Here is a 25098-nt window from a genome sequence, read left to right as displayed (position 1 = left end):
TCCTTCTTTTTCTCAGTAATGTGCCAATCACTTACTGAAGCTGTAAACATGTAGAAAGTGCTTTAGATAGAACACTCCGAGCCTTTGGTCCTATTGTGTGGAAATTAAAAGTAACATCATGTTGTATTGTACTTCTCTCCAAGCAGTAGGCTATAGCTTGGTAATCAGTGCTCTCTTTTGCATCTAAAAGACCATCAATTTGCATAATGGGAAAGCGAGACATCATTCTCTCCACATAGTCCTTATCCTGTGTCTCGTACAAGCAGCAAAGTATTTGGTTATGGCAGTTCCATGACTCTTTCTTTAGCCATTCATGTAAAATAGGTTTTCCGCTGAAGGAAATGGGACAACCAATGGCTTTCTGAGTCTCGTGAAAATGTTTGTTTCTTGAAAGACCGTACAAGAATCGTACAGTTAATGTTAGATGTGGCTGATGGCTTGATTTCTTCAGTAAATGTTTTACCTTCTTGTTTTTTAAGTTGATAAAATGTTTTTTTACATGTTTCACATCCAGGATATAGTAGAGAGCAGCAAAGAACTCCTGCACACTCAGATGGATGAAGCTGTAGCAGGTGCGGATCTCAACATCCCTGTGGAAGATGTTCTCATTCAGAAACACAGACTCCAGCTCTGACACAGAGAGCCCATGTCTTACAAGATCTGATTCTTCAAATAGAATTCTCTGATCCCAAACTCCATCAATGGCCAAAGCACACAGCTTCTGTATACATGTGCTTATAGACTGGGCAGAGCCCCTTACATGATACAGTATTAAAGTCTTTAGGTAAAACAGGTAGATGGATGTGGATGTCTTGCAATCAATCACAGGTAATCCCAGCTTTAGTTGCAGTCTCATAACAGTACAAACAATCCAGCAAATTATAGGGACTACACACATGGTAAACAGAGTATCATTGTTCTTTATTGCACTGAGAGCCAGGTCTGCTTGTTCTTTGGTTTCAAAGAAATGACAGAAATATTCATCACGCTGATTCCCAGTAAACCCCAGAATTTCCACATATCGAATATATGTTGCAAAGTCCTTCAACGCCATTAATGACAATGGCCGTGTGGTGATGATTAGGGAGCTGCTCCTGAGAATTTTTTTTCTTAATAAACTATTTAGAAGGATTTCTTTGGAGACCTCCTGAAACGGGTCATCACAAACCTCTCTATCACTCATTGGTGACCATTTCAATTCATCAAAACCATCAACAATGAAAAGTATCTCTTCAGAGTGATGGGAGATTGTCTGCAACAGATCATGTGGACAGGTCAGGCCACAAATGCTGGATAAATACCCAGCCAGGCTTATATTACCAGTGATGGTGTTGACTTCTCTACAGCTTATATAGAACACAAACTGAAACTTGTCCTTATACAGATTCCCAGAGGCCCAGTCCAGCATGATCTTCTGGGAGGTCACAGTCTTTCCTATCCCAGCAGGTCCCTGTAACACCACAGTCTTGGGAATAATTCCACCAGCATCAGGGTCAAACAGAGCCTGTATAGTGGTTGGGGAATACTCCTTTGATGATCTGTCTTCCATAATCTGTAGATGCCTCTGGCCTGAAGCTGTTATCTCATGTTGTCTCTCCACTTCTTTCTGATAATTAGTGATCAGTGAAAGTGTTACGTATCGTTTCTCCAGTTTGATATGTTCCCCTAGCCTTGCATTATGGTCATGAATAACTACATATTTCTCTCTGATGTTCTCTGTATATTTTTTCCTGTAGCCTGGATAGGATACAAACATATAAATGATTAAAAATAGCAAAATATAGATATAGTAAACAAGAGCTTATACAGTAATCTAAGAAAAGCTCTCAGAATATGTCTAAAATTTTCCAAGAATTTGTAGATAACTAGGGGCCTAATTCAGATTGGATCGACATTTTGATAAAATGCAAATCGAGCGATTATCGAATGATTGCACATGTGTTGCGTTTGCATGGTGCTTGCGCATGCAAATTAGCAACTGAAAATGCGAACGGATCTTGTTTGCAATTCAGACGCTGTTTGACTGGCAGGAAGCCGGCGTTTCTGGGCGGAAACCAGCCATTTTCTGGGTGTGTTTAAAAAACTCAGGAATGCCCAGGTGTTTTATGGGAAGGCATCTAAAGTCAGTGCTGACCACTTCCAGACCATCTCAGACCTCAATCCTACTCAGGCAGCCTCAGACCTACTCAGGTTTGCACAGATGGCAGAGACTCTTTGATGTTTCACGATTTGTGAATACATCTGCAACTGGGTAGTGATCTGAGAAGCATTCGCAAATTTGCACAGGGCATTTTTTCTTTTTGTCTGGGCGGCGGCTTTCTACTCGCAGACAATTGCAATTCCTTAGAATAGCGATCCAATATGAATTAGGCCCTATATATTCACTTATTAATGATATGGATGTTACTTACAGGAACTGAACACAAAAATAACATGGGTCTATTCATGAAGCATTTGAAAGAGTGGAGAAGTGAGCCTGTGGAGAAGTTGCCCATGGCAACCAATCAGCTGCTCCGTGTAATTGTATAGTATGCAAATTATAAAAATGTTACTTCAATGCTGATTGGTTGCCATGGGCAACATCTCCACTGACTCACTTCTCCACACTTTTCACTGCTTCATGAATAAACTCCATGAAGACCTTGGCCCTCATTCCGAGTTGTTCGCTCGGTATTTTTCATCGCATCGCAGTGAAAATCCGCTTAGTACGCATGCGCAATGTTCGCACTGCGACTGCGCCAAGTTACTTTACTATGAAGAAAGTATTTTTACTCACGGCTTTTTCTTCGCTCCGGCGAACGTAATGTGATTGACAGGAAATGGGTGTTACTGGGCGGAAACACGGCGTTTCAGGGGCGTGTGGCTGAAAACGCTACCGTTTCCGGAAAAAACGCAGGAGTGGCCGGAGAAACGGTGGGAGTGCCTGGGCGAACGCTGGGTGTGTTTGTGACGTCAACCAGGAACGACAAGCACTGAAATGATCGCACAGGCAGAGTAAGTCTGGAGCTACTCTGAAACTGCTAAGTAGTTAGTAATCGCATTATTGCGAATACATCGGTCGCAATTTTAAGAAGCTAAGATTCACTCCCAGTAGGCGGCGGCTTAGCGTGTGTAACTCTGCTAAATTCGCCTTGCGACCGATCAACTCGGAATGAGGGCCCTTATGTGCATTTGTGCATTTCATGCAGTTACAGGACATTGGATATGACTGCCATAGTATCTCAGCTAGTCTGGTGTGTGGCTCGGTGGAGTGTGCGTTGCCATTTTACAAGCGGGAATGCTGGTAATAACTACAGGCCTTAAATATATCATAGCCTTGGCCATTACTGTTCCTCCATCTCGCAGTGCCGCTGGGAGCTCTCAGTATTTCCTCTTAGCGGTAGCCTGTTACTGATAGTAATGGTCACAATGACTGTGGGCCTGACTCAGAGATGTACACAAATGTATATGCATATTCCACTCACTGAGCAATTGCAAAACATGCAAATGAATCAGCTGCCATCTTGGGCATAGAGACTCTGCTGCTGCTGCTGCTGCTGCTGCTGTCATCCACCACCGATGAACCAAAATGGAAACATTGACATCAGTTGGTCATCAAACTAGTCTATGCTGTTCCAGACAGAGCGGCTCTCCAAAGGTGCCAAGGGCTCTACAGCTGCTAGTAAATTCACAGTTACTGACTGTGCATGTTCAGATATTGATCTTGACACTCCTGCATTTTTCTAGCCACCCCCTATTTCTCTGACGTCCTAAGTGGATGCTGGGGACTCCGTAAGGACCATGGGGATAGCGGCTCCGCAGGAGACAGGGCACAAAAGTAAAAGCTTTAGGATCAGGTGGTGTGCACTAGAGATGAGCGGGTTCGGTTTCTCTGAATCCGAACCCGCCAGAACTTCATGTTTTTTTTCACGAGTCCGAGCGACTCGGATCTTCCCGCCTTGCTCGGTTAACCCGAGCGCGCCCGAACGTCATCATGACGCTGTCGGATTCTCGCGAGGCTCGGATTCTATCGCGAGACTCGGATTCTATATAAGGAGCCGCGCGTCGCCGCCATTTTCACACGTGCATTGAGATTGATAGGGAGAGGACGTGGCTGGCGTCCTCTCCGTTTAGACACTTGATTTACTAATTTTGGGGAGCATTAGGAGTACTCAGTAGTGTACAGTGCAGAGTTTTGCTGATAGTGACCAGTGACCACCACTTTTATTTATAATCCGTTCTCTGCCTGAAAAAAGCGATACACAGCACACAGTGACTCAGTCACATACATACCATATCTGTGTGCACTGCTCAGGCTCAGGCCAGTGTGCTGCATCATCTATATATATTATATATCTGTCTGACTGCTCAGCTCACACAGCTTATAATTGTGGGGGAGACTGGGGAGCACTACTGCAGTGCCAGTTATAGGTTATAGCAGGAGCCAGGAGTACATAATATTATATTAAAATTAAACAGTGCACACTTTTGCTGCAGGAGTGCCACTGCCAGTGTGACTAGTGACCAGTGACCTGACCAGTATATAATATTAGTAGTATACTATCTCTTTATCAACCAGTCTATATTAGCAGCAGACACAGTACAGTGCGGTAGTTCACGGCTGTGGCTACCTCTGTGTCGGCACTCGGCAGCCCGTCCATAATTGTATATACCAGTGACCTAACCGTGGTTTTTTTTTCTTTCTTTATACATACATACTAGTTACGAGTATACTATCTCTTTATCAACCAGTCTATATATTAGCAGCAGACACAGTACAGTGCGGTAGTTCACGGCTGTGGCTACCTCTGTGTCGGCACTCGGCAGCCCGTCCATAATTGTATATACCAGTGACCTAACCGTGGTTTTTTTTTCTTTCTTTATACATACATACTAGTTACGAGTATACTATCTCTTTATCAACCAGTCTATATATTAGCAGCAGACACAGTACAGTGCGGTAGTTCACGGCTGTGGCTACCTCTGTGTCGGCACTCGGCAGCCCGTCCATAATTGTATATACCAGTGACCTAACCGTGGTTTTTTTTTCTTTCTTTATACATACATACTAGTTACGAGTATACTATCTCTTTATCAACCAGTCTATATATTAGCAGCAGACACAGTACAGTGCGGTAGTTCACGGCTGTGGCTACCTCTGTGTCGGCACTCGGCAGCCCGTCCATAATTGTATATACCACCTAACCGTGGTTTTTTTTTCTTTCTTTATACATACATACTAGTTACGAGTATACTATCTCTTTATCAACCAGTCTATATTAGCAGCAGACACAGTACAGTGCGGTAGTTCACGGCTGTGGCTACCTCTGTGTCGGCACTCGGCAGCCCGTCCATAATTGTATATACCACCTAACCGTGGTTTTTTTTTCTTTCTTTATACATACATACTAGTTACGAGTATACTATCTCTTTATCAACCAGTCTATATATTAGCAGCAGACACAGTACAGTGCGGTAGTTCACGGCTGTGGCTACCTCTGTGTCGGCACTCGGCAGCCCGTCCATAATTGTATATACCACCTAACCGTGGTTTTTTTTTCTTTCTTTATACATACATACTAGTTACGAGTATACTATCTCTTTATCAACCAGTCTATATTAGCAGCAGACACAGTACAGTGCGGTAGTTCACGGCTGTGGCTACCTCTGTGTCGGCACTCGGCAGCCCGTCCATAATTGTATATACCACCTAACCGTGGTTTTTTTTTCTTTCTTTATACATACATACTAGTTACGAGTATACTATCTCTTTATCAACCAGTCTATATATTAGCAGCAGACACAGTACAGTGCGGTAGTTCACGGCTGTGGCTACCTCTGTGTCGGCACTCGGCAGCCCGTCCATAATTGTATATACCACCTAACCGTGGTTTTTTTTTCTTTCTTTATACATACATACTAGTTACGAGTATACTATCTCTTTATCAACCAGTCTATATTAGCAGCAGACACAGTACAGTGCGGTAGTTCACGGCTGTGGCTACCTCTGTGTCGGCACTCGGCAGCCCGTCCATAATTGTATATACCACCTAACCGTGGTTTTTTTTTCTTTCGTTATACATACATACTAGTTACGAGTATACTATCTCTTTATCAACCAGTCTATATATTAGCAGCAGACACAGTACAGTGCGGTAGTTCACGGCTGTGGCTACCTCTGTGTCGGCACTCGGCAGCCCGTCCATAATTGTATACTAGTATCCAATCCATCCATCTCCATTGTTTACCTGAGGTGCCTTTTAGTTGTGCCTATTAAAATATGGAGAACAAAAATGTTGAGGTTCCAAAATTAGGGAAAGATCAAGATCCACTTCCACCTCGTGCTGAAGCTGCTGCCACTAGTCATGGCCGAGACGATGAAATGCCAGCAACGTCGTCTGCCAAGGCCGATGCCCAATGTCATAGTACAGAGCATGTCAAATCCAAAACACCAAATATCAGTAAAAAAAGGACTCCAAAACCTAAAATAAAATTGTCGGAGGAGAAGCGTAAACTTGCCAATATGCCATTTACCACACGGAGTGGCAAGGAACGGCTGAGGCCCTGGCCTATGTTCATGGCTAGTGGTTCAGCTTCACATGAGGATGGAAGCACTCAGCCTCTCGCTAGAAAAATGAAAAGACTCAAGCTGGCAAAAGCAGCACAGCAAAGAACTGTGCATTCTTCGAAATCCCAAATCCACAAGGAGAGTCCAATTGTGTCGGTTGCGATGCCTGACCTTCCCAACACTGGACGTGAAGAGCATGCGCCTTCCACCATTTGCACGCCCCCTGCAAGTGCTGGAAGGAGCACCCGCAGTCCAGTTCCTGATAGTCAGATTGAAGATGTCAGTGTTGAAGTACACCAGGATGAGGAGGATATGGGTGTTGCTGGCGCTGGGGAGGAAATTGACCAGGAGGATTCTGATGGTGAGGTGGTTTGTTTAAGTCAGGCACCCGGGGAGACACCTGTTGTCCGTGGGAGGAATATGGCCGTTGACATGCCAGGTGAAAATACCCAAAAAATCAGCTCTTCGGTCAGTTCGGTGTGGAGGTATTTCACCAGAAATGCAGACAACAGGTGTCAAGCCGTGTGTTCCCTTTGTCAAGCTGTAATAAGTAGGGGTAAGGACGTTAACCACCTCGGAACATCCTCCCTTATACGTCACCTGCAGCGCATTCATAATAAGTCAGTGACAAGTTCAAAAACTTTGGGTGACAGCGGAAGCAGTCCACTGACCAGTAAATCCCTTCCTCTTGTAACCAAGCTCACGCAAACCACCCCACCAACTCCCTCAGTGTCAATTTCCTCCTTCCCCAGGAATGCCAATAGTCCTGCAGGCCATGTCACTGGCAATTCTGACGAGTCCTCTCCTGCCTGGGATTCCTCCGATGCATCCTTGCGTGTAACGCCTACTGCTGCTGGCGCTGCTGTTGTTGCCGCTGGGAGTCGATGGTCATCCCAGAGGGGAAGTCGTAAGCCCACTTGTACTACTTCCAGTAAGCAATTGACTGTTCAACAGTCCTTTGCGAGGAAGATGAAATATCACAGCAGTCATCCTACTGCAAAGCGGATAACTGAGGCCTTGGCATCCTGGGTGGTGAGAAACGTGGTTCCGGTATCCATCATTACTGCAGAGCCAACTAGAGACTTGTTGGAGGTACTGTGTCCCCGGTACCAAATACCATCTAGGTTCCATTTCTCTAGGCAGGCGATACCGAAAATGTACACAGACCTCAGAAAAAGAGTCACCAGTGTCCTAAAAAATGCAGCTGTACCCAATGTCCACTTAACCACGGACATGTGGACAAGTGGAGCAGGGCAGGGTCAGGACTATATGACTGTGACAGCCCACTGGGTAGATGTATGGACTCCCGCCGCAAGAACAGCAGCGGCGGCACCAGTAGCAGCATCTCGCAAACGCCAACTCTTTCCTAGGCAGGCTACGCTTTGTATCACCGCTTTCCAGAATACGCACACAGCTGAAAACCTCTTACGGCAACTGAGGAAGATCATCGCGGAATGGCTTACCCCAATTGGACTCTCCTGTGGATTTGTGGCATCGGACAACGCCAGCAATATTGTGTGTGCATTAAATCTGGGCCAATTCCAGCACGTCCCATGTTTTGCACATACCTTGAATTTGGTGGTGCAGAATTTTTTAAAAAACGACAGGGGCGTGCAAGAGATGCTGTCGGTGGCCAGAAGAATTGCGGGACACTTTCGGCGTACAGGCACCACGTACAGAAAACTGGAGCACCACCAAAAACTACTGAACCTGCCCTGCCATCATCTGAAGCAAGAAGTGGTAACGAGGTGGAATTCAACCCTCTATATGCTTCAGAGGTTGGAGGAGCAGCAAAAGGCCATTCAAGCCTATACAATTGAGCACGATATAGTAGGTGGAATGCACCTGTCTCAAGTGCAGTGGAGAATGATTTCAACGTTGTGCAAGGTTCTGATGCCCTTTGAACTTGCCACACGTGAAGTCAGTTCAGACACTGCCAGCCTGAGTCAGGTCATTCCCCTCATCAGGCTTTTGCAGAAGAAGCTGGAGGCATTGAAGGAGGAGCTAACACGGAGCGATTCCGCTAGGCATGTGGGACTTGTGGATGCAGCCCTTAATTCGCTTAACAAGGATTCACGGGTGGTCAATCTGTTGAAATCAGAGCACTACATTTTGGCCACCGTGCTCGATCCTAGATTTAAAGCCTACCTTGGATCTCTCTTTCCGGCAGACACAGGTCTGCTGGGGTTGAAAGACCTGCTGGTGACAAAATTGTCAAGTCAAGCGGAACGCGACCTGTCAACATCTCCTCCTTCACATTCTCCCGCAACTGGGGGTGCGAGGAAAAGGCTCAGAATTCCGAGCCCACCCGCTGGCGGTGATGCAGGGCAGTCTGGAGCGACTGCTGATGCTGACATCTGGTCCGGACTGAAGGACCTGACAACGATTACGGACATGTCGTCTACTGTCACTGCATATGATTCTCTCAACATTGATAGAATGGTGGAGGATTATATGAGTGACCGCATCCAAGTAGGCACGTCACACAGTCCGTACTTATACTGGCAGGAAAAAGAGGCAATTTGGAGGCCCTTGCACAAACTGGCTTTATTCTACCTAAGTTGCCCTCCCACAAGTGTGTACTCCGAAAGAGTGTTTAGTGCCGCCGCTCACCTTGTCAGCAATCGGCGTACGAGGTTACATCCAGAAAATGTGGAGAAGATGATGTTCATTAAAATGAATTATAATCAATTCCTCCGCGGAGACATTGACCAGCAGCAATTGCCTCCACAAAGTACACAGGGAGCTGAGATGGTGGATTCCAGTGGGGACGAATTGATAATCTGTGAGGAGGGGGATGTACACGGTGATATATCGGAGGGTGAAGATGAGGTGGACATCTTGCCTCTGTAGAGCCAGTTTGTGCAAGGAGAGATTAATTGCTTCTTTTTTGGGGGGGGTCCAAACCAACCCGTCATATCAGTCACAGTCGTGTGGCAGACCCTGTCACTGAAATGATGGGTTGGTTAAAGTGTGCATGTCCTGTTTTGTTTATACAACATAAGGGTGGGTGGGAGGGCCCAAGGACAATTCCATCTTGCACCTCTTTTTTCTTTTCTTTTTCTTTGCATCATGTGCTGATTGGGGAGGGTTTTTTGGAAGGGACATCCTGCGTGACACTGCAGTGCCACTCCTAGATGGGCCCGGTGTTTGTGTCGGCCACTAGGGTCGCTAATCTTACTCACACAGCTACCTCATTGCGCCTCTTTTTTTCTTTGCATCATGTGCTGTTTGGGGAGGGTTTTTTGGAAGGGACATCCTGCGTGACACTGCAGTGCCACTCCTAGATGTGCCCGGTGTTTGTGTCGGCCACTAGGGTCGCTAATCTTACTCACACAGCTACCTCATTGCGCCTCTTTTTTTCTTTGCGTCATGTGCTGTTTGGGGAGGGTTTTTTGGAAGGGACATCCTGCGTGACACTGCAGTGCCACTCCTAGATGGGCCCGGTGTTTGTGTCGGCCACTAGGGTCGCTAATCTTACTCACACAGTCAGCTACCTCATTGCGCCTCTTTTTTTCTTTGCGTCATGTGCTGTTTGGGGAGGGTTTTTTGGAAGGGCCATCCTGCGTGACACTGCAGTGCCACTCCTAGATGGGCCCGGTGTTTGTGTCGGCCACTAGGGTCGCTAATCTTACTCACACAGCTACCTCATTGCGCCTCTTTTTTTCTTTGCGTCATGTGCTGTTTGGGGAGGGTTTTTTGGAAGGGCCATCCTGCGTGACACTGCAGTGCCACTCCTAGATGGGCCCGGTGTTTGTGTCGGCCACTAGGGTCGCTAATCTTACTCACACAGCTACCTCATTGCGCCTCTTTTTTTCTTTGCGTCATGTGCTGTTTGGGGAGGGTTTTTTGGAAGGGACATCCTGCGTGACACTGCAGTGCCACTCCTAGATGGGCCCGGTGTTTGTGTCGGCCACTAGGGTCGCTTATCTTACTCACACAGCGACCTCGGTGCAAATTTTAGGACTAAAAATAATATTGTGAGGTGTGAGGTATTCAGAATAGACTGAAAATGAGTGTAAATTATGGTTTTTGAGGTTAATAATACTTTGGGATCAAAATGACCCCCAAATTCTATGATTTAAGCTGTTTTTTAGTGTTTTTGGAAAAAAACACCCGAATCCAAAACACACCCGAATCCGACAAAAATAATTCGGTGAGGTTTTGCCAAAACGCGTTCGAACCCAAAACACGGCCGCGGAACCGAACCCAAAACCAAAACACAAAACCCGAAAAATTTCAGGCGCTCATCTCTAGTGTGCACTGGCTCCTCCCCCTATGACCCTCCTCCAAGCCTCAGTTAGGTTTTTGTGCCCGGCCGAGAAGGGTGCAATCTAGGTGGCTCTCCTAAAGAGCTGCTTAGAGTAAAAGTTTTGTTAGGTTTTTTATTTTCAGTGAGTCCTGCTGGCAACAGGCTCACTGCAACGAGGGACTTAGGGGAGAAGAAGTGAACTCACCTGCGTGCAGGATGGATTGGCTTCTTAGGCTACTGGACACTAGCTCCAGAGGGACGATCACAGGTACAGCCTGGATGGGTCACCGGAGCCGCGCCGCCGGCCCCCTTGCAGATGCTGAAGAAAGAAGAGGTCCAGAAATCGGCGGCTGAAGACATCCTTGTCTTCTTAAGGTAGCGCACAGCACTGCAGCTGTGCGCCATTGCTCTCAGCACACTTCACACCAGCGGTCACTGAGGGTGCAGGGCGCTGGGGGGGGCGCCCTGGGCAGCAATGTTAATACCTAAAATGGCTAAAAATACATCACATATAGCCCCTGGGCTATATGGATGTATTTAACCCCTGCCAGGAATCCAGAAAAACCGGGAGAAGAGCCCGCCGAAAAGGGGGCGGGGCCTATCTCCTCAGCACACAGCGCCATTTTTCCCACACAGTTCGGCTAGTGGAAAGGCTCCCAGGCTCTCCCCTGCACTGCACTACAGAAACAGGGTTAAAACAGAGAGGGGGGGCATTTTGTGTGGCGATATTATAATATATTAAGATGCTATAAGGGAAAACACTTATTATAAGGTTGTCCCTGTATAATTATAGCGTTTTGGTGTGTGCTGGCAAACTCTCCCTCTGTCTCCCCAAAAGGCTAGTGGGGTCCTGTCCTCTATCAGAGCATTCCCTGTGTGTGTGCTGTGTGTCGGTACGTGTGTGTCGACATGTATGAGGACGATGTTGGTGTGGAGGCGGAGCAATTGCCTGTAATGGTGATGTCACCCCCTAGGGAGTCGACACCGGAATGGATGGCTTATTTATGGAATTACGTGATAATGTCAACACGCTGCAAGGTCGGTTGACGACATGAGACGGCCGGCAAACCAATTAGTACCTGTCCAGGCGTCTCAAACACCGTCAGGGGCTTTAAAACGCCCATTACCTCAGTCGGTCGACACAGACACGGACACTGACTCCAGTGTCGACGGTGAAGAAACAGACGTATTTTCCAGTAGGGCCACACGTTACATGATAAGGGCAATGAAGGAGGTGTTACATATTTCTGATACTACAGGTACCACAAAAAAGGGTATTATGTGGGGTGTGGAAAAACTACCTGTAGTTTTTCCTGAATCAGATGAATTAAAAATTGCTAATATCTAAGAAATTATTGGCGTTATACCCTTTCCCGCCAGAAGTTAGGGCGCGTTGGGAAACACCCCCTAGGGTGGATAAGGCATTCACACGCTTATCAAAACAAATGGCGTTACCGTCTCCAGATACGGCCGCCCTCAAGGAGCAAGCATAATAGGAGGCTGAAAAATATCCTAAAAAGTATATACACACATACTGGTGTTATACTGCGACCAGCGATCGCCTCAGCCTGGATGTGCAGCGCTGGGGTGGCTTGGTCGGATTCCCTGACTGAAAATATTGATACCCTTGACAGGGACAGTATTTTATTGACTATAGAGCATTTAAAGGATGCGTTTCTATATATGCGAGATGCACAGAGGGATATTTGCACCCTGGCATCAAGAGTAAGTGCGATGTCCATTTCTGTTAGAAAATGTTTATGGGCACGACAGTGGTCAGGTGATGTGGATTCCAAACGGCACATGGAAGTATTGCCGTATAAAGGGGAGGAGTTATTTGGGGTCGGTCTATCGGACCTGGTGACCACGGCAACAGCTGGAAATCCACCTTTTTTTTACCCCAAGTCACCTCTCAGCAGAAAAAGACACCGTCTTTTCAGCCTCAGTCCCTTTGTCCCCATAAGGGCAAGCGGGTAAAAGGCCAGTCATATCTACCCCGGGGTAGAGGAAAGGGAAAAAGACTGCAGCAGGCAGCCCCTTCCCAGGAACAGAAGCCCTCCACAGCTTCTGCCAAATCCTCAGCATGACGCTGGGGCCTTACAAGCGGACCCAGGTGCGGTGGGGGGTCGTCTCAAGAGTTTCAGCGCGCAGTGGACCCCTGGATCTTACAGGTAGTTTCCCAGGGGTACAGATTGGAATTCAAGACGTCTCCCCCTCGCAGGTTCCTGAAGTCTGCGTTACCAACGTCTCCCTCCGACAGGGAGGCAGTATTGGAAGAAATTCACAAGCTGGATTCCCAGCAGGTGATAATCAAAGTACCCCTCCTTCAACAAGGGAAGGGGTATTATTCCACACTATTTGTGGTACCGAAGCCAGACGGCTCGGTGAGACCTATTCTAAATCTAAAATCTTTGAACACTTACATACAAAGGTTCAAATTCAAGATGGAGTCACTCAGAGCAGTGATAGCGAACCTGGAAGAGGGACACTATAAGGTGTCCCTGGACATCAAGGATGCTTACCTTCATGTCCCAAATTGCCCTTCTCACCAAGGGTATCTCAGGTTCGGGGTACAGAACTGTCACTATCAGTTTTAGACGCTGCCGTTTGGATTGTCCACGGCACTCCGGGTCTTTACCAATGTAATGGCCGAAATGATGATTCTTCTTCGAAGAAAAGGCATCTTAATTATCCCTTACTTGGACGATCTCCTGATAAGGGCAAAGTCCAAGGAACAGTTGGAGGTCGGAGTAGCACTATCTCGGATACTGCTACAACAACACGGGTGGATTCTAAATATTCCAAAAGATCCCGACGACACGTCTGCTGTTCCTAGGGATAATTCTGGACACAGTCCAGAAAAAGGTGATTCTCCTGGAGGAGAAAGCCAAGGAGTTATCCGAGCTAGTCAGGAACCTCCAAAAACCAGGAAAAGTGTTAGTGCATCATTGCACAAGGGTCCTGGGAAAAATGGTGGCTTCCTACGAAGCGATTCCATTCGGCAGATTTCACGCACTTTTCAGTGGGATCTGCTGGACAAATGGTCCGGATCGCATCTTCAGATGCATCAGCGGATAACCCTGTCTCCAAGGACAAGGGTGTCTCTTCTGTGGTGGCTGCAGAGTGCCCATCTATTAGAGGGCCACAGATTCGGCATTCAGGACTGGGTCCTGGTGACCACGGGTGCCAGCCTGAGGGGCTGGGGAGTAGTCACACAGGGAAGAAATTTCCAGGGAGTGGGGTCAAGTCTGGAGACTTCACTTCACATAAATATACTGGAGCTAAAGGCAATTTACAATGCTCTAAGCCTAGCAAGACCTCTGCTTCAGGGTCAACCGGTGCTGATCCAGTCGGACAACATCACGGCAGTCGCCCACGTAAACAGACAGGGCGACATAAGAAGCAGGAGGGCAATGGCAGAAGCTGCAAGGATTCTTCGCTGAGCGGAAAATCATGTGATAGCACTGTCAGCAGTGTTCATTCCGGGAGTGGACAACTGGGAAGCAGACTTCCTCAGCAGGCGATCTCCACCCGGGAGAGTGGGGACTTCACACGGAAGTCTTCCACATGATTGTGAACCATTGGGAAAAACCAAAGGTGGACATGATGGCGTCCCGCCTGAACAAAAAACTGGACAGGTATTGCGCCAGGTCAAGGGACCCTCAGGCAATAGCTGTGGACGCTCTGGTAACACCGTGGGTGTACCAGTCAGGGTATGTGTTCCCTCCTCTTCCTCTCATACCCAAGGTAGTGAGAATTATAAGACGGAGAGGAGTAAGAACTATACTCATGGCTCCGGATTGGCCAAGGAGGACTTGGTACCCGGAACTTCAAGAGATGCTCACAGAGGACCCAGGGCCTCTGCCGCTAAGAAGGGACTTGCTTCAGCAAGGACCATGTCTGTTCCAAGACTTACCGCGGCTGCGTTTGATGGCATGGCGGTTGAACGCCGGATCCTAAGGGAAAAAGGCATTCCGGAAGAGGTCATCCCTACCCTGGTCAAAGCCAGGATGGAGGTGACCTCACAACATTATCGCCACATTTGGCGAAAATATGTTGCGTGGTGTGAGGCCGGGAAGGCCCCCACGGAGGAATTTCAACTCGGTCGATTCCGGCATTTCCTGCAAACAGGAGTGTCTATGGGCCTCAAATTGGGGCCCATTAAGGTTCAAATTTCAGCCCTGTCAATTTTCTTCCAGAAAGAATTGGCTTCAGTTCCTGAAGTCCAGACGTTTGTCAGGGGAGTACTGCATATACAGCCCCCTTTTGTGCCTTCAGTGGCACCGTGGGATCTCAATGTAGTTCTGGGATTCCTTAAATCACATTGGTTTGAACCGCTCAAATCTGTGGATTTAAAATATCTCACATGGAAAGTGACCATGCTGTTGGCCCTGGCCTCGGCCAGGCGAGTGTCAGAATTGGCGGCTTTGTCTCACAAAAGCCCATATCTGATTTTCCATTCTTACAGGGCAGAACTGCGGTTTCGTCCCCAGTTTCTCCCTAAGGTGGTGTCAGCGTTTCACCTGAACCAGCCTATTGTGGTACCTGCGGCTACTGGGGACTTGGAGGACTCCAAGTTGCTAGATGTTGTCAGGGCCCTGAAAATATATGTTTCCAGGACGCCTGGAGTCAGGAAGGCTGACTCGCTGTTTATCCTGTATGCACCCAACGAGCTGGGTGCTCCTGCTTCTAAGCAGACGGTTGCTAGTTGGATTTGTAGTACAATTCAGCTTGCACATTCTGTGGCAGGCCTGCCACAGCCAAAATCTGTAAATGCCCGTTCCACAAGGAAGGTGGGCTCATCTTGGGCGGCTGCCCGAGGGGTCTCGGCTTTACAACTTTGCCGAGCTGCTACTTGGTCAGGGGCAAACACGTTTGCAAAATTCTACAAATTTGATACCCTGGCTGAGGAGGACCTGGAGTTCTCTCATTCGGTGCTGCAGAGTCATCCGCACTCTCCCGCCCGTTTGGGAGCTTTGGTATAATCCCCATGGTCCTTACGGAGTCCCCAGCATCCACTTAGGACGTCAGAGAAAATAAGAATTTACTTACCGATAATTCTATTTCTCGTAGTCCGTAGTGGATGCTGGGCGCCCACCCCAAGTGCGGATTGTCTGCAATACTTGTACATAGTTATTGTTACAAAAATTGGGTTATTATTGTTGTGAGCCATCTTTTCAGAGGCTCCGCTGTTATCATACTGTTAACTGGGTTCAGATCACAGGTTGTACAGTGTGATTGGTGTGGCTGGTATGAGTCTTACCCGGGATTCAAGATCCTTCCTTATTGTGTACGCTCGTCCGGGCACAGTATCCTAACTGAGGCTTGGAGGAGGGTCATAGGGGGAGGAGCCAGTGCACACCACCTGATCCTAAAGCTTTTACTTTTGTGCCCTGTCTCCTGCGGAGCCGCTATCCCCATGGTCCTTACGGAGTCCCCAGCATCCACTACGGACTACGAGAAATAGAATTATCGGTAAGTAAATTCTTATTTTTCTCCCCACATACTCTGGCTACCTGTCACTCACAAAGGTCAACATGTACAGGGTTGACATGGAAAAAGGTCATCATGAGTTTTTCACCCATTTTTTGAACTTTTTCATACTTTACGATCCACGTGGACTACGATTGGGAATAGTAACCTGTGCCGAGTGCAGCAGAGCACCTTGCCCGAAGCATGGCGAGCAAACACGGTGCACTAATTGGGGTTCCCGTTTACTTTACATAGAAAACGACAGCTAAAAAATAAAAAACTCATGTCAACTAATGACCATGTCGACCTATTTCAGGTGTCGACCTTATCACTGTCGACCAATAGTGGTTGATCTAATGACTGTTGACCTAGTTACTGTCGACCTTATGATCCACACCCATATGGAGAGTGGCTAGATACTTTGGGTGCAGCCTGTTGGCAGTGTACTTTGGAGATCAGTTATAATCGTGCTGCGTTTAGTGGCTGTCCTGGCTTATTCAGGGTTGGATGCTGTGACTTTGTAGGCAGTGACAGTGTTAAATTATTCTAAAGCCACAGGAGGTGTCGACACACAAAAAAGGTTGACACCTTTTTTAAAAACATATTTTACTTAAATAAGTAGAAACGCGTTAGCTAGCCACTCTTCAGGCATGGTGTCTCGCCCCACTATGTTTCACTCGCCACAAGGTAACTAAAGGTTATGATTTGTGACATGTATAGTAAAGGAAGAAAATGTTGAAAAAAAACACACAAAAGCACCCCAAAAAATGTGTTGACCATATGTGTGTTGACCACTTTCATGTCGACCTTTTGAACCTGCTGACCTAATGTACCTGTTGACCTTTTGTACTGTCTACCTTTGTCATGTTGACCTTTTGTACCTGTCAACTTTTTGATGATCTATCATCCACCAACCACACATCTGCAAATCTGAAAACATCGGCAAATTGCAATACATTCACCCCAGTGTCCATATCTGAATCACCCCATAGGTTGCACCATATGCCAGGGGCATAGCTAGCAGTTTGTGGGCCCCATAGCAAAATCTTGAAAGGGCCCCTCCTGCTCATTGCCACTACAATGCCCCTTAGGGGAGTAGGAGAGAGAGAGAGAGTGAGAGACAAAAAGGGTGTAAGGGTGGGAGAGAGAAAGAAGGGGGCAAGAAGAGAGAGAGAGTGAGAGGGGGGCGGTCAAGGAGAGAGAGAGAGAAAGGTTTCATGGAAAAAGAGGAAGTGAGAAAGAAAGAGAGTGAGTCATGGAGAAAAAGCAAGGAATGAGAGAGGAGATAGAGAGGGCATCAGTGAGAGAGAGGGGAGCAAGAGAAAGTAAGAGGGTGTCAGGGAGAGAAAGAGGGAGAGACAGAGAGGGAGAAAGAACAAGGGAGGGGGTGTCAGAGAGAGAGAGAGAGTGTCAGGGAGAGAGAGTGTGTCAAGGAGGGAGAGAGTCAATGAGAGAGAGAGAGAGAGAGAGTCAGAGAGAGACTGCCAGTGGGAGGGAGAGAAAAACAGGGACAGGGAGAGAGACAGTGTCAGGGAAACACAGTGTCAGGGAGAGAGATAGTGAGAAAGACAGTATCAGGGATAGAGACAGTGTCAGAAAGAGAGAGTCACAGTGTCAGGAAGAGATATAGATAGAGCCAATGACAGGGAGAGAGATAGAGACAGTGTCAGGGATAGAGATACAGTGTCAGGGAGAGAGATAAAGATTAGCGGTGTCAGGGAGAGAGATACGGGGAGAGAGAGACAGTTTCAGGGAGAGAGAGAAAGACACACAAACAGTGTCAGAGAGAGAGAGAGAGAGAGAGATACAGTGTCAGGGAGAGAGATAGAGAGATACAGTGTCAGAGAGGCAGTGTCAGGGAGATAGAAAAAGTGACAGTGTCAAGAAGAGAGAGACAGTGCAGGGTGTGACTGGCTGTGGGTCACAGGGAGAAAGTGACATTGGGTGACAAGCAGTGGGTGGCCCAAAGGACAGGTGATTGGGACAGGCAATGGGTGTTATATTGAAACATAGAATGCGACAGCAGATAAGAACCACTTGGCCCATCTAGTCTGCCCATGTACATGCACACACTAGGTTTAATTTCTGGCAGGAGCTAGTGGCTTGTGCCAGGGGTATTACTAGAAGTTTGCGGGCCCCATAAACAAATCTTGAAAGGCCCCTCCCCCCCACTATTGCCACTACAATGCCCCATAGGGGAGCAGGAGAGAGTGAGAGGAGTGAGAGACAAAAAGGGTGTAAGGGAGAGAGAAAGAAAGGAGCAAGAAGAGAGAGAGGGAGAGAGGTGTGGTCAAGGAGAGAGAGAGAGAGAGAGAGTTTCATGGCAAAAGAGGGAATGAGAGAAAGAGGGAGTCATGGAGAAAAAGGGCAAGGGATGAGTGGGGAAATAGAGGGCATCAGTAAGAGAGAGGGTGTCAGAGAGAAGTGGGAGGAGCAAGAAAGAGAGGGAGTGAGAGAGATACAGAGTGTCAGGGAGGGAGACAGAAAGGGGAGCAAGAGAAAGTAAGAGAGCGTGTCAGGGAGCGAAAGAGGGAGAGACATAGAGGGAGAAGGAACAAGGGAGAGGGTGTCAGAGAGAAAGAGACAGAGTGTCAGGGAGAGAGTGTGTGTCAAGGAGGGAGAGAGTCAATGAGAGAGAGTCAGGGAGAGAGATACTGTGTCAGCGGGAGAGAGAGGGAGGGAGAGAGAAACAAACAGTGTCAGGGACAGGGAGAGAGGCACAGTCTCAGGGAGAGAGATAGTGAGAATGATAGTGTCAGGGAGAGAGTGATACAGTGTCAGGGAGATAGAGACAGTGTCAAGGAGAGAGATACAGTGTCAGGCAGAGAGAGAGTGTCAGGGAGAGAGAAAGAAACAAACAGTGTCAGAGGGAGAGACACAGTGTCAGGAAGAGAGACACAGTGTCAGGGAGAGAAAGAGAGACAGTGTCAGGGAGAGAGATAGAGAGAGACAGTGTCAGGGAGAGAGATAGAGAGTGACAGTGTCAGGGAGAGAGAGGCACACTATGTCAGGGAGAGAGATAGAGAGAGACAGTGTCAGGGAGAGAGAGGCCTACAGTGTCAGGGAGAGAGAGAGTGACTGGCTGTGAGTAACAGGGAGAAAGTGACATTGGGTGACAGGCAGTGAGTGGCCCCAAGGAGTGGGTGACCGGGAGAGGCAATGGGTGTTATATAAAAACACAGACTGTGACAGCACTTGGCCCATCTCGTCTGCCCGTGTACATGCACACACAAGGTTTAATTTCTGGCAGGAGTCAATTAACCTACCAGTACTGTATATGTTTGAAATGTGGGAGGAAACCGGAGCACCCGGAGGAAACCCATGCAAACACGGGCATGCTATATACAAACTCCACACAATTATGGCAATGGTGGGGATTGAACCCATTACAGCATCCGTACCACCCTAAAGTTACTAGTGGTTTCTCTTCCTTCACCATGCTGAGAATACAGGGGTGTGCTAGATACACATCCATGCTTTGGATAGGCGTTCAGAGAAATCAGAATAAGGGAAATGTCACATTAATTGTACACACTGCAGGATGCCAGCCGATCTTGGACATTTTTTTAAAGCATCAATCATTTACAAGGCAAAACCAAATGGACAAAACCATGCAGAACGGGGGGGGGGGGTCAGATATAACATTTGCAGAGAGAGTTAGATTTGGGTGGGTTATTTTGTAAATACTGGCTGCTTTATTTTTGCACTACAATTTAGATTTCAGTTTGAACGGGTGGTCTTCTGTATACCGGCGGTCGGGCTCCCGGCGCTCAGTATACCGGCGCCGGGAGCCCGACCGCCGGCATACCGACACTTATTTTCCTTCGTGGGGGTCCACGACCCCCATAGAGGGAGAATAAAATAGTGTGGCGCGCGTAGCGTGGTGAGCGCAGCGAGCCCGCAAGGGGCTCATTTGCGCTCGCCACACTGTCGGTCAGCCGGCGGTCGGGCTCCCGGCGCCGGTATGCTGGGCGCTGGGAGCCCGACCGCCGGCCAGCCGTAGTGAACCCATTTGAACACACCCCACCCAAATCTAACTCTCTCTGCACATGTTGTATCTGCCTCCCCTGCAGTGCACATGGGGCCTCATTCAGACCCATTCGAATGCTGCATTTTCTCGCAGCCGTGCGAATGGGTCTGAACTGTGCATGCGTGTGACCCGCAATGCGCAGGGCGAGTCGCTGCCCAGCGATGGGAGTTGCCGGAGGACGACGGCTTCTACGACAAAAGCGATCGCAAGAAGATTGACAGGCAGAAGGCACTCCTGGGTGGCAACTCACAGTTTTCTGGGAGTGCCGTGAAAAATGCAGGCATGCCCAGCCGTTGCAGAGGAGGGTTACTGACGTCACCGTCGGCCCGGATCATCACAGCACCTGAATAAGTCCTGGGCTGTGCAGAAACTGCACAAACTTTTGTTTGTGCAGCTCACTGCACAGCCCATCGCACCCCTGCAAAGCCCTGTAGGCAGCGATTACCCGGTCGCAGCAATGTAAAAAATAGCCTGTTGCGACCAGGTCTGAATTAGGCCCATGGTTTTTGCCCATTTGCTAACAAATTTGCTGCTGCGATCAGGTCTGAATGGCAGTGGGAGTAACACTAGGCTGGATAAGGGGGAACACTGGCCTGAGAGAAGGCAGGACATTGTTACTGTACTGGCTGGGGGGATTCTTACTGGTGAGCACTTAGATGGGGCAGTGAGCTGATTGGGGTTGGAATGGGGGAGACACTGGGCTGGAGAAAAAGCAGACGCTGGGACTGGAGCACCGACCTGCTGTTTATCTATTTGTGCCTGGCCCATAGGGAACCAGCTTATTCCCAAGTAGAATCAATTATCAGCCTCAGCAGTGAAAAGTTTAAAATACTTAAATTTAATAAAATGAAGTCCAGACACTGAGGCACGAAACACGTTGGGACGCTTTGCTGCTATCTCCTTTATGGATAGATAAGCTTTATATATTTTTTTATCTTGTACGTGTGTTTTTCAGCCATTCTTATGTCAATTTATTAAATTTATGTATTTTAAACTTTTCACTGCTGAGGCTGATAATTGATTCTAATTGGGAATAAGCTGGTTCCCTATGGATGCCTTGCAATTACAGACAGTGATATATGACATTGTTGTGAATGGTACACACTATGTTTTGCTGTTTTTTCTTTTGCATGTATTAAGCTACAAATGATCCGGCCCAGCGCCCAGTATACCGATGCCGGAATCCCGACAGCTGCCATACCGACAGGTTTTCTCCCTCGTGGGGGTCCACGACCCCCCTGGAGGGAGAATAAATAATGTGGCACGCTTAGCGTGCCACCGTGCCCGCAGCGTGGCGAGCGCAGCGAGTTCGCAAGGGGCTCATTTGCGCTCACCACGCTGTAGGTATGCCAGCAGTCGGCCTCCCGGTACTGGTATGCTGGTTGCCGGGAGCCCGGCCGCCGGCATACTATACTACACCTATATATATATATATATATATATATATATACACAACCATATACTGCCGGCACTCCACTGAATGTGCAACTTGATCCGGTGCCACATCAGGCTAAACAAGAATCCAAGAAAGAAGGCACTCTGGAGTCATCAATAATGGCAAAGTAGCAAACGTGTATTAAAAGGTCAGGTCGAGTACTTTCGGGGTCAGCACCCCGTCCTCAGGACCACACTACTACAGTACAAACACAAAACAGCAATTAAACTTACCCCCTTATACCCCACAGACTGCGGTAATCTCCTCCCCATACCGCCATTCCGCTCCCCCGGGCCGCCGGCCGGAGACGCATCCGATGACGCATTTATGGAAAATCGCTCTGCCGTTACCATAGGAACGTCTGTATGCGTTCCAACAGCCGGCCATGATGCGTTCCACCCATGGTCTTTCAGTGCACTCACGTACGGCAAGCCTGTAGGGATAACAGAAGACACTGGTTATAGATAATACCACAGGCACACATAACAAAACATTACTCTTATCGTAACAGTAATAAAACAAAAACAATAATATACCATATGAAAGTAACCTTAGTCATCTGGATACATATTAATATCCAGCAACACATGCATGGAAAAATACACACAAAACTGAATTAACTATGGCCCTCATTCCGAGTTGTTCGCTCGCAAGCTGCTATTAGCAGCTTTGCACACGCTAAGTCGCCGCCTACTGGGAGTGAATCTTAGCATAGTAAAATTTCGAACAAAAGGTTAGCAGAATTGCGATTACATACTTCATAGCAGTTTCTGAGTAGCTCCAGACTTACTCGGCAACTGCGATCAGTTCAGTCAGTTTCGTTCCTGGTTTGACGTCACAAACACTCCCAGCGTTCGCCCAGACACTCCCCCGTTTCTGCAGACACTCCCGCGTTTTTCCCAGGAACGGCAGCGTTTTTTCGCACACACCCAGAAAACGGACAGTTTCCGCCCAGAAACACCCACTTCCTGTCAATCACATTACGATCACCAGAACGAAGAAAAAACCTTGTAATGCCGTGAGTAAAAAACCTAACTTAATAGCAAATTTACTTGGCGCAGTCGCACTGCGGACATTGCGCATGCGCATTAGCGACTAATCGCTCCGTTGCGATAAAAAACAACGAGCGAACAACTCAGAATGACCACCTATATCAGAAAATTAGAGAACAGTATTACCCAAAGGGGCCGATGATGTTACACAAAGGAATTCCAATTAATTTTGGCATTAAGCCCCCCCGGATTTGTAGTTCCCAACCTCAGGATCTAGCGGGACTCTTTGATTAACAGTGTTTTGGCTCTATCCCCACCCCGCAATGACTCCGGAACATGATCTATAATAAAGTATCGTATGGATTCCAATGGATGATTGCAATCTTTAAAGTGTCGAGGGACAGGTTGATCTATATCTTTACCATTGAGGGAGAGTCTGATGGCTGATCTATGGGCGTTCATTCTTTCCTTAAATTTACGTGTGGTCTGCCCAACGTAGTACAAACCACACGGACAGATCACAACCTAAACAACATGACTGGTATTACAAGTAAGAACATATCTGATCTCATACACCTTGGTTCTGTGGAGATGATTAAATTGCTTACATGGAATAATGAATTTACATGTAGTGCAATCACTACATGAGTAGCAACCAGCTGGTTTAGTATATGTATTTGGGGCTTTAGGAATATTATGCCCTGATATATCCGTATCTACTAAGCGGTCTCTTAAGTTGCTTCCACGCCGAAATGCAGCAATCGATCTCTTGTCTTTAAAAATGGGGAGATCTTTATCTGAGCAGACTATAAGCCAGAGAGCTTTACTTGCCCTCTTCACAATAGAACTAGCCACAGTGAAATCACTGCTCCAAGATAAAATATTATCCTTATTACGATTCTTAGGTTCTAACAACTCTGCTCTAGACATATTAAGAACCTTAGTTTTTTGTACTTCCAGCAATTTTCGATCATACCCCCTACATACGAATTTGGCTACTACTTTTTCAACCTCACCTGGTACTTGATCTATATTACTAGAGATGCGAGCAACACATCATTTGGGATAGTGGCAATCGCTGTTTCAAGGCAACTGGATGATGACTGGTTGCTACCAACAATGTATTCCTATCGGTGGGTTTATTAAAAACTTCCGTCTCAAATTTATGGTTCACTATGTTAACATGAACATCTAGGAAGTTAATCTCAGAATGACTATAGGTGTATGTAAACTTAATCGGGGTCTGCAGATTATTAATCTCCCTCATCATATCAATAAACGTCTGTACTCCCCCAGACCAAAGTAAAAAGACATCGATATACCGCTTAAACAACATAATATGCAGACTGCGTGCAGGATCAGAAAAAAATATCTTGTATTCAAAATCAAACATGTATATATTTGCATAAGAGGGGGCGACAGAAGAACCCATCGCACACCCTCTTAATTGCAAATAATACCTGCTGTCAAACAAAAAATGATTACGGCATAAAGTGAGCTTGAGTAAATGCAAGAACAGCTCATGATCAAACAGCTCTACTGGTACATTAGCCTCAATGAAATGCTTCATCGCCCTCATTCCCCCATCATGGGGGATGCTAGTATAAAGGCTGCTAATATCTAGGCAGCACATTAATGTCCCCGGAGGAAGTTCTGAAAAATCTCTCAAAATGTTCAAAAAGGAAGTAATGTCCTTTAAAAAAGAGTCCTGGTTTAATAGACACGGTTGCAGGATACAGTCAAGAACTGTGACACTGGAGAGTACAAAGAGTCTCTGGCCGAGATTATTGGTCGACCTGGGGGTCGTTCACAATTTTTATGTAATTTAGGAATCGTGTACAGTACTGGAATTTTTGGGTACTGTACACATAATGCTTCCTGAATTTTCTTCGAAATCTTGTGCTCTGTATATGGCTTTGTAATAATATGAAATAGTTCCTTCTGGTAGGTGCTAGCTGGATCACAGGATAACTTCTCATAAACCGCACTGTCAGATAGCTGAGACTCAATCTCAAATCGATAGTCCTTAATATTTTGAATGACAATGGCCCCGCCTTTATCAGCGGGCTTTATGGTAATGTCCTCATAAGATTGCAGTGACTTCAACGCCATATGTTCGGCTTTAGATAAATTGAGGTGAGGTTTCCCTGGTGCATTGGCAAATTTAGTTACCGCTTCATCCATTAATCGACAGAACGTCTTGATTGATGGATTATTGGAAATTGGATCATAATTATACCGAGATCTTTTCTGTAAAAAGGATCTAAAAGCAAGATCTTCACTAGAAGGCGCCTTATTGGCGAATAATTCTTTTAATCTTACTTTACGGGCAAATCTATGAAGATCGCATTTCCAATTAAATTCATTATG

General features: G+C 47.0%; 1 protein-coding gene across 1 annotated transcript; it reads right to left on the bottom strand.

Moving 5' to 3' along the window:
- Positions 1 to 31: 31 nt before the first annotated feature.
- LOC135057161 (NACHT, LRR and PYD domains-containing protein 3-like) lies at positions 32 to 23658 on the bottom strand. The gene is made up of 2 exons (XM_063963059.1): positions 23337 to 23658; positions 32 to 1737 (listed from the first exon to the last, which is right to left on the bottom strand). The coding sequence occupies exons 1-2, from the start codon at positions 23656 to 23658 to the stop codon at positions 32 to 34; spliced, it is 2028 nt and encodes a 675-aa protein (XP_063819129.1).
- Between the last annotated feature and the right edge of the window lie 1440 nt (positions 23659 to 25098).

Source organism: Pseudophryne corroboree, chromosome 3 (genome assembly GCF_028390025.1).
Source record: "Pseudophryne corroboree isolate aPseCor3 chromosome 3, aPseCor3.hap2, whole genome shotgun sequence".
In the NCBI taxonomy this organism is placed as follows: domain Eukaryota; kingdom Metazoa; phylum Chordata; class Amphibia; order Anura; family Myobatrachidae; genus Pseudophryne; species Pseudophryne corroboree.
The sequence above is the reverse complement of the archived record's forward strand: the minus strand, read 5'-3'. Positions and strand labels throughout refer to the sequence as shown.

What these genes read in the sequence shown, in the direction of transcription:
- LOC135057161 (XM_063963059.1), bottom strand. Translation starts at nt 23,658, where the DNA reads ATGTCTAGAGCAGAGTTGTTAGAACCTAAGAATCGTAATAAGGATAAT. An exon ending in ATGTAAATTCATTATTCCAT is followed by an intron (nt 1,738 to 23,336) that starts GTAAGCAATTTA and finishes TATCCTATCCAG; the next exon opens with GCTACAGGAAAAAATATACA.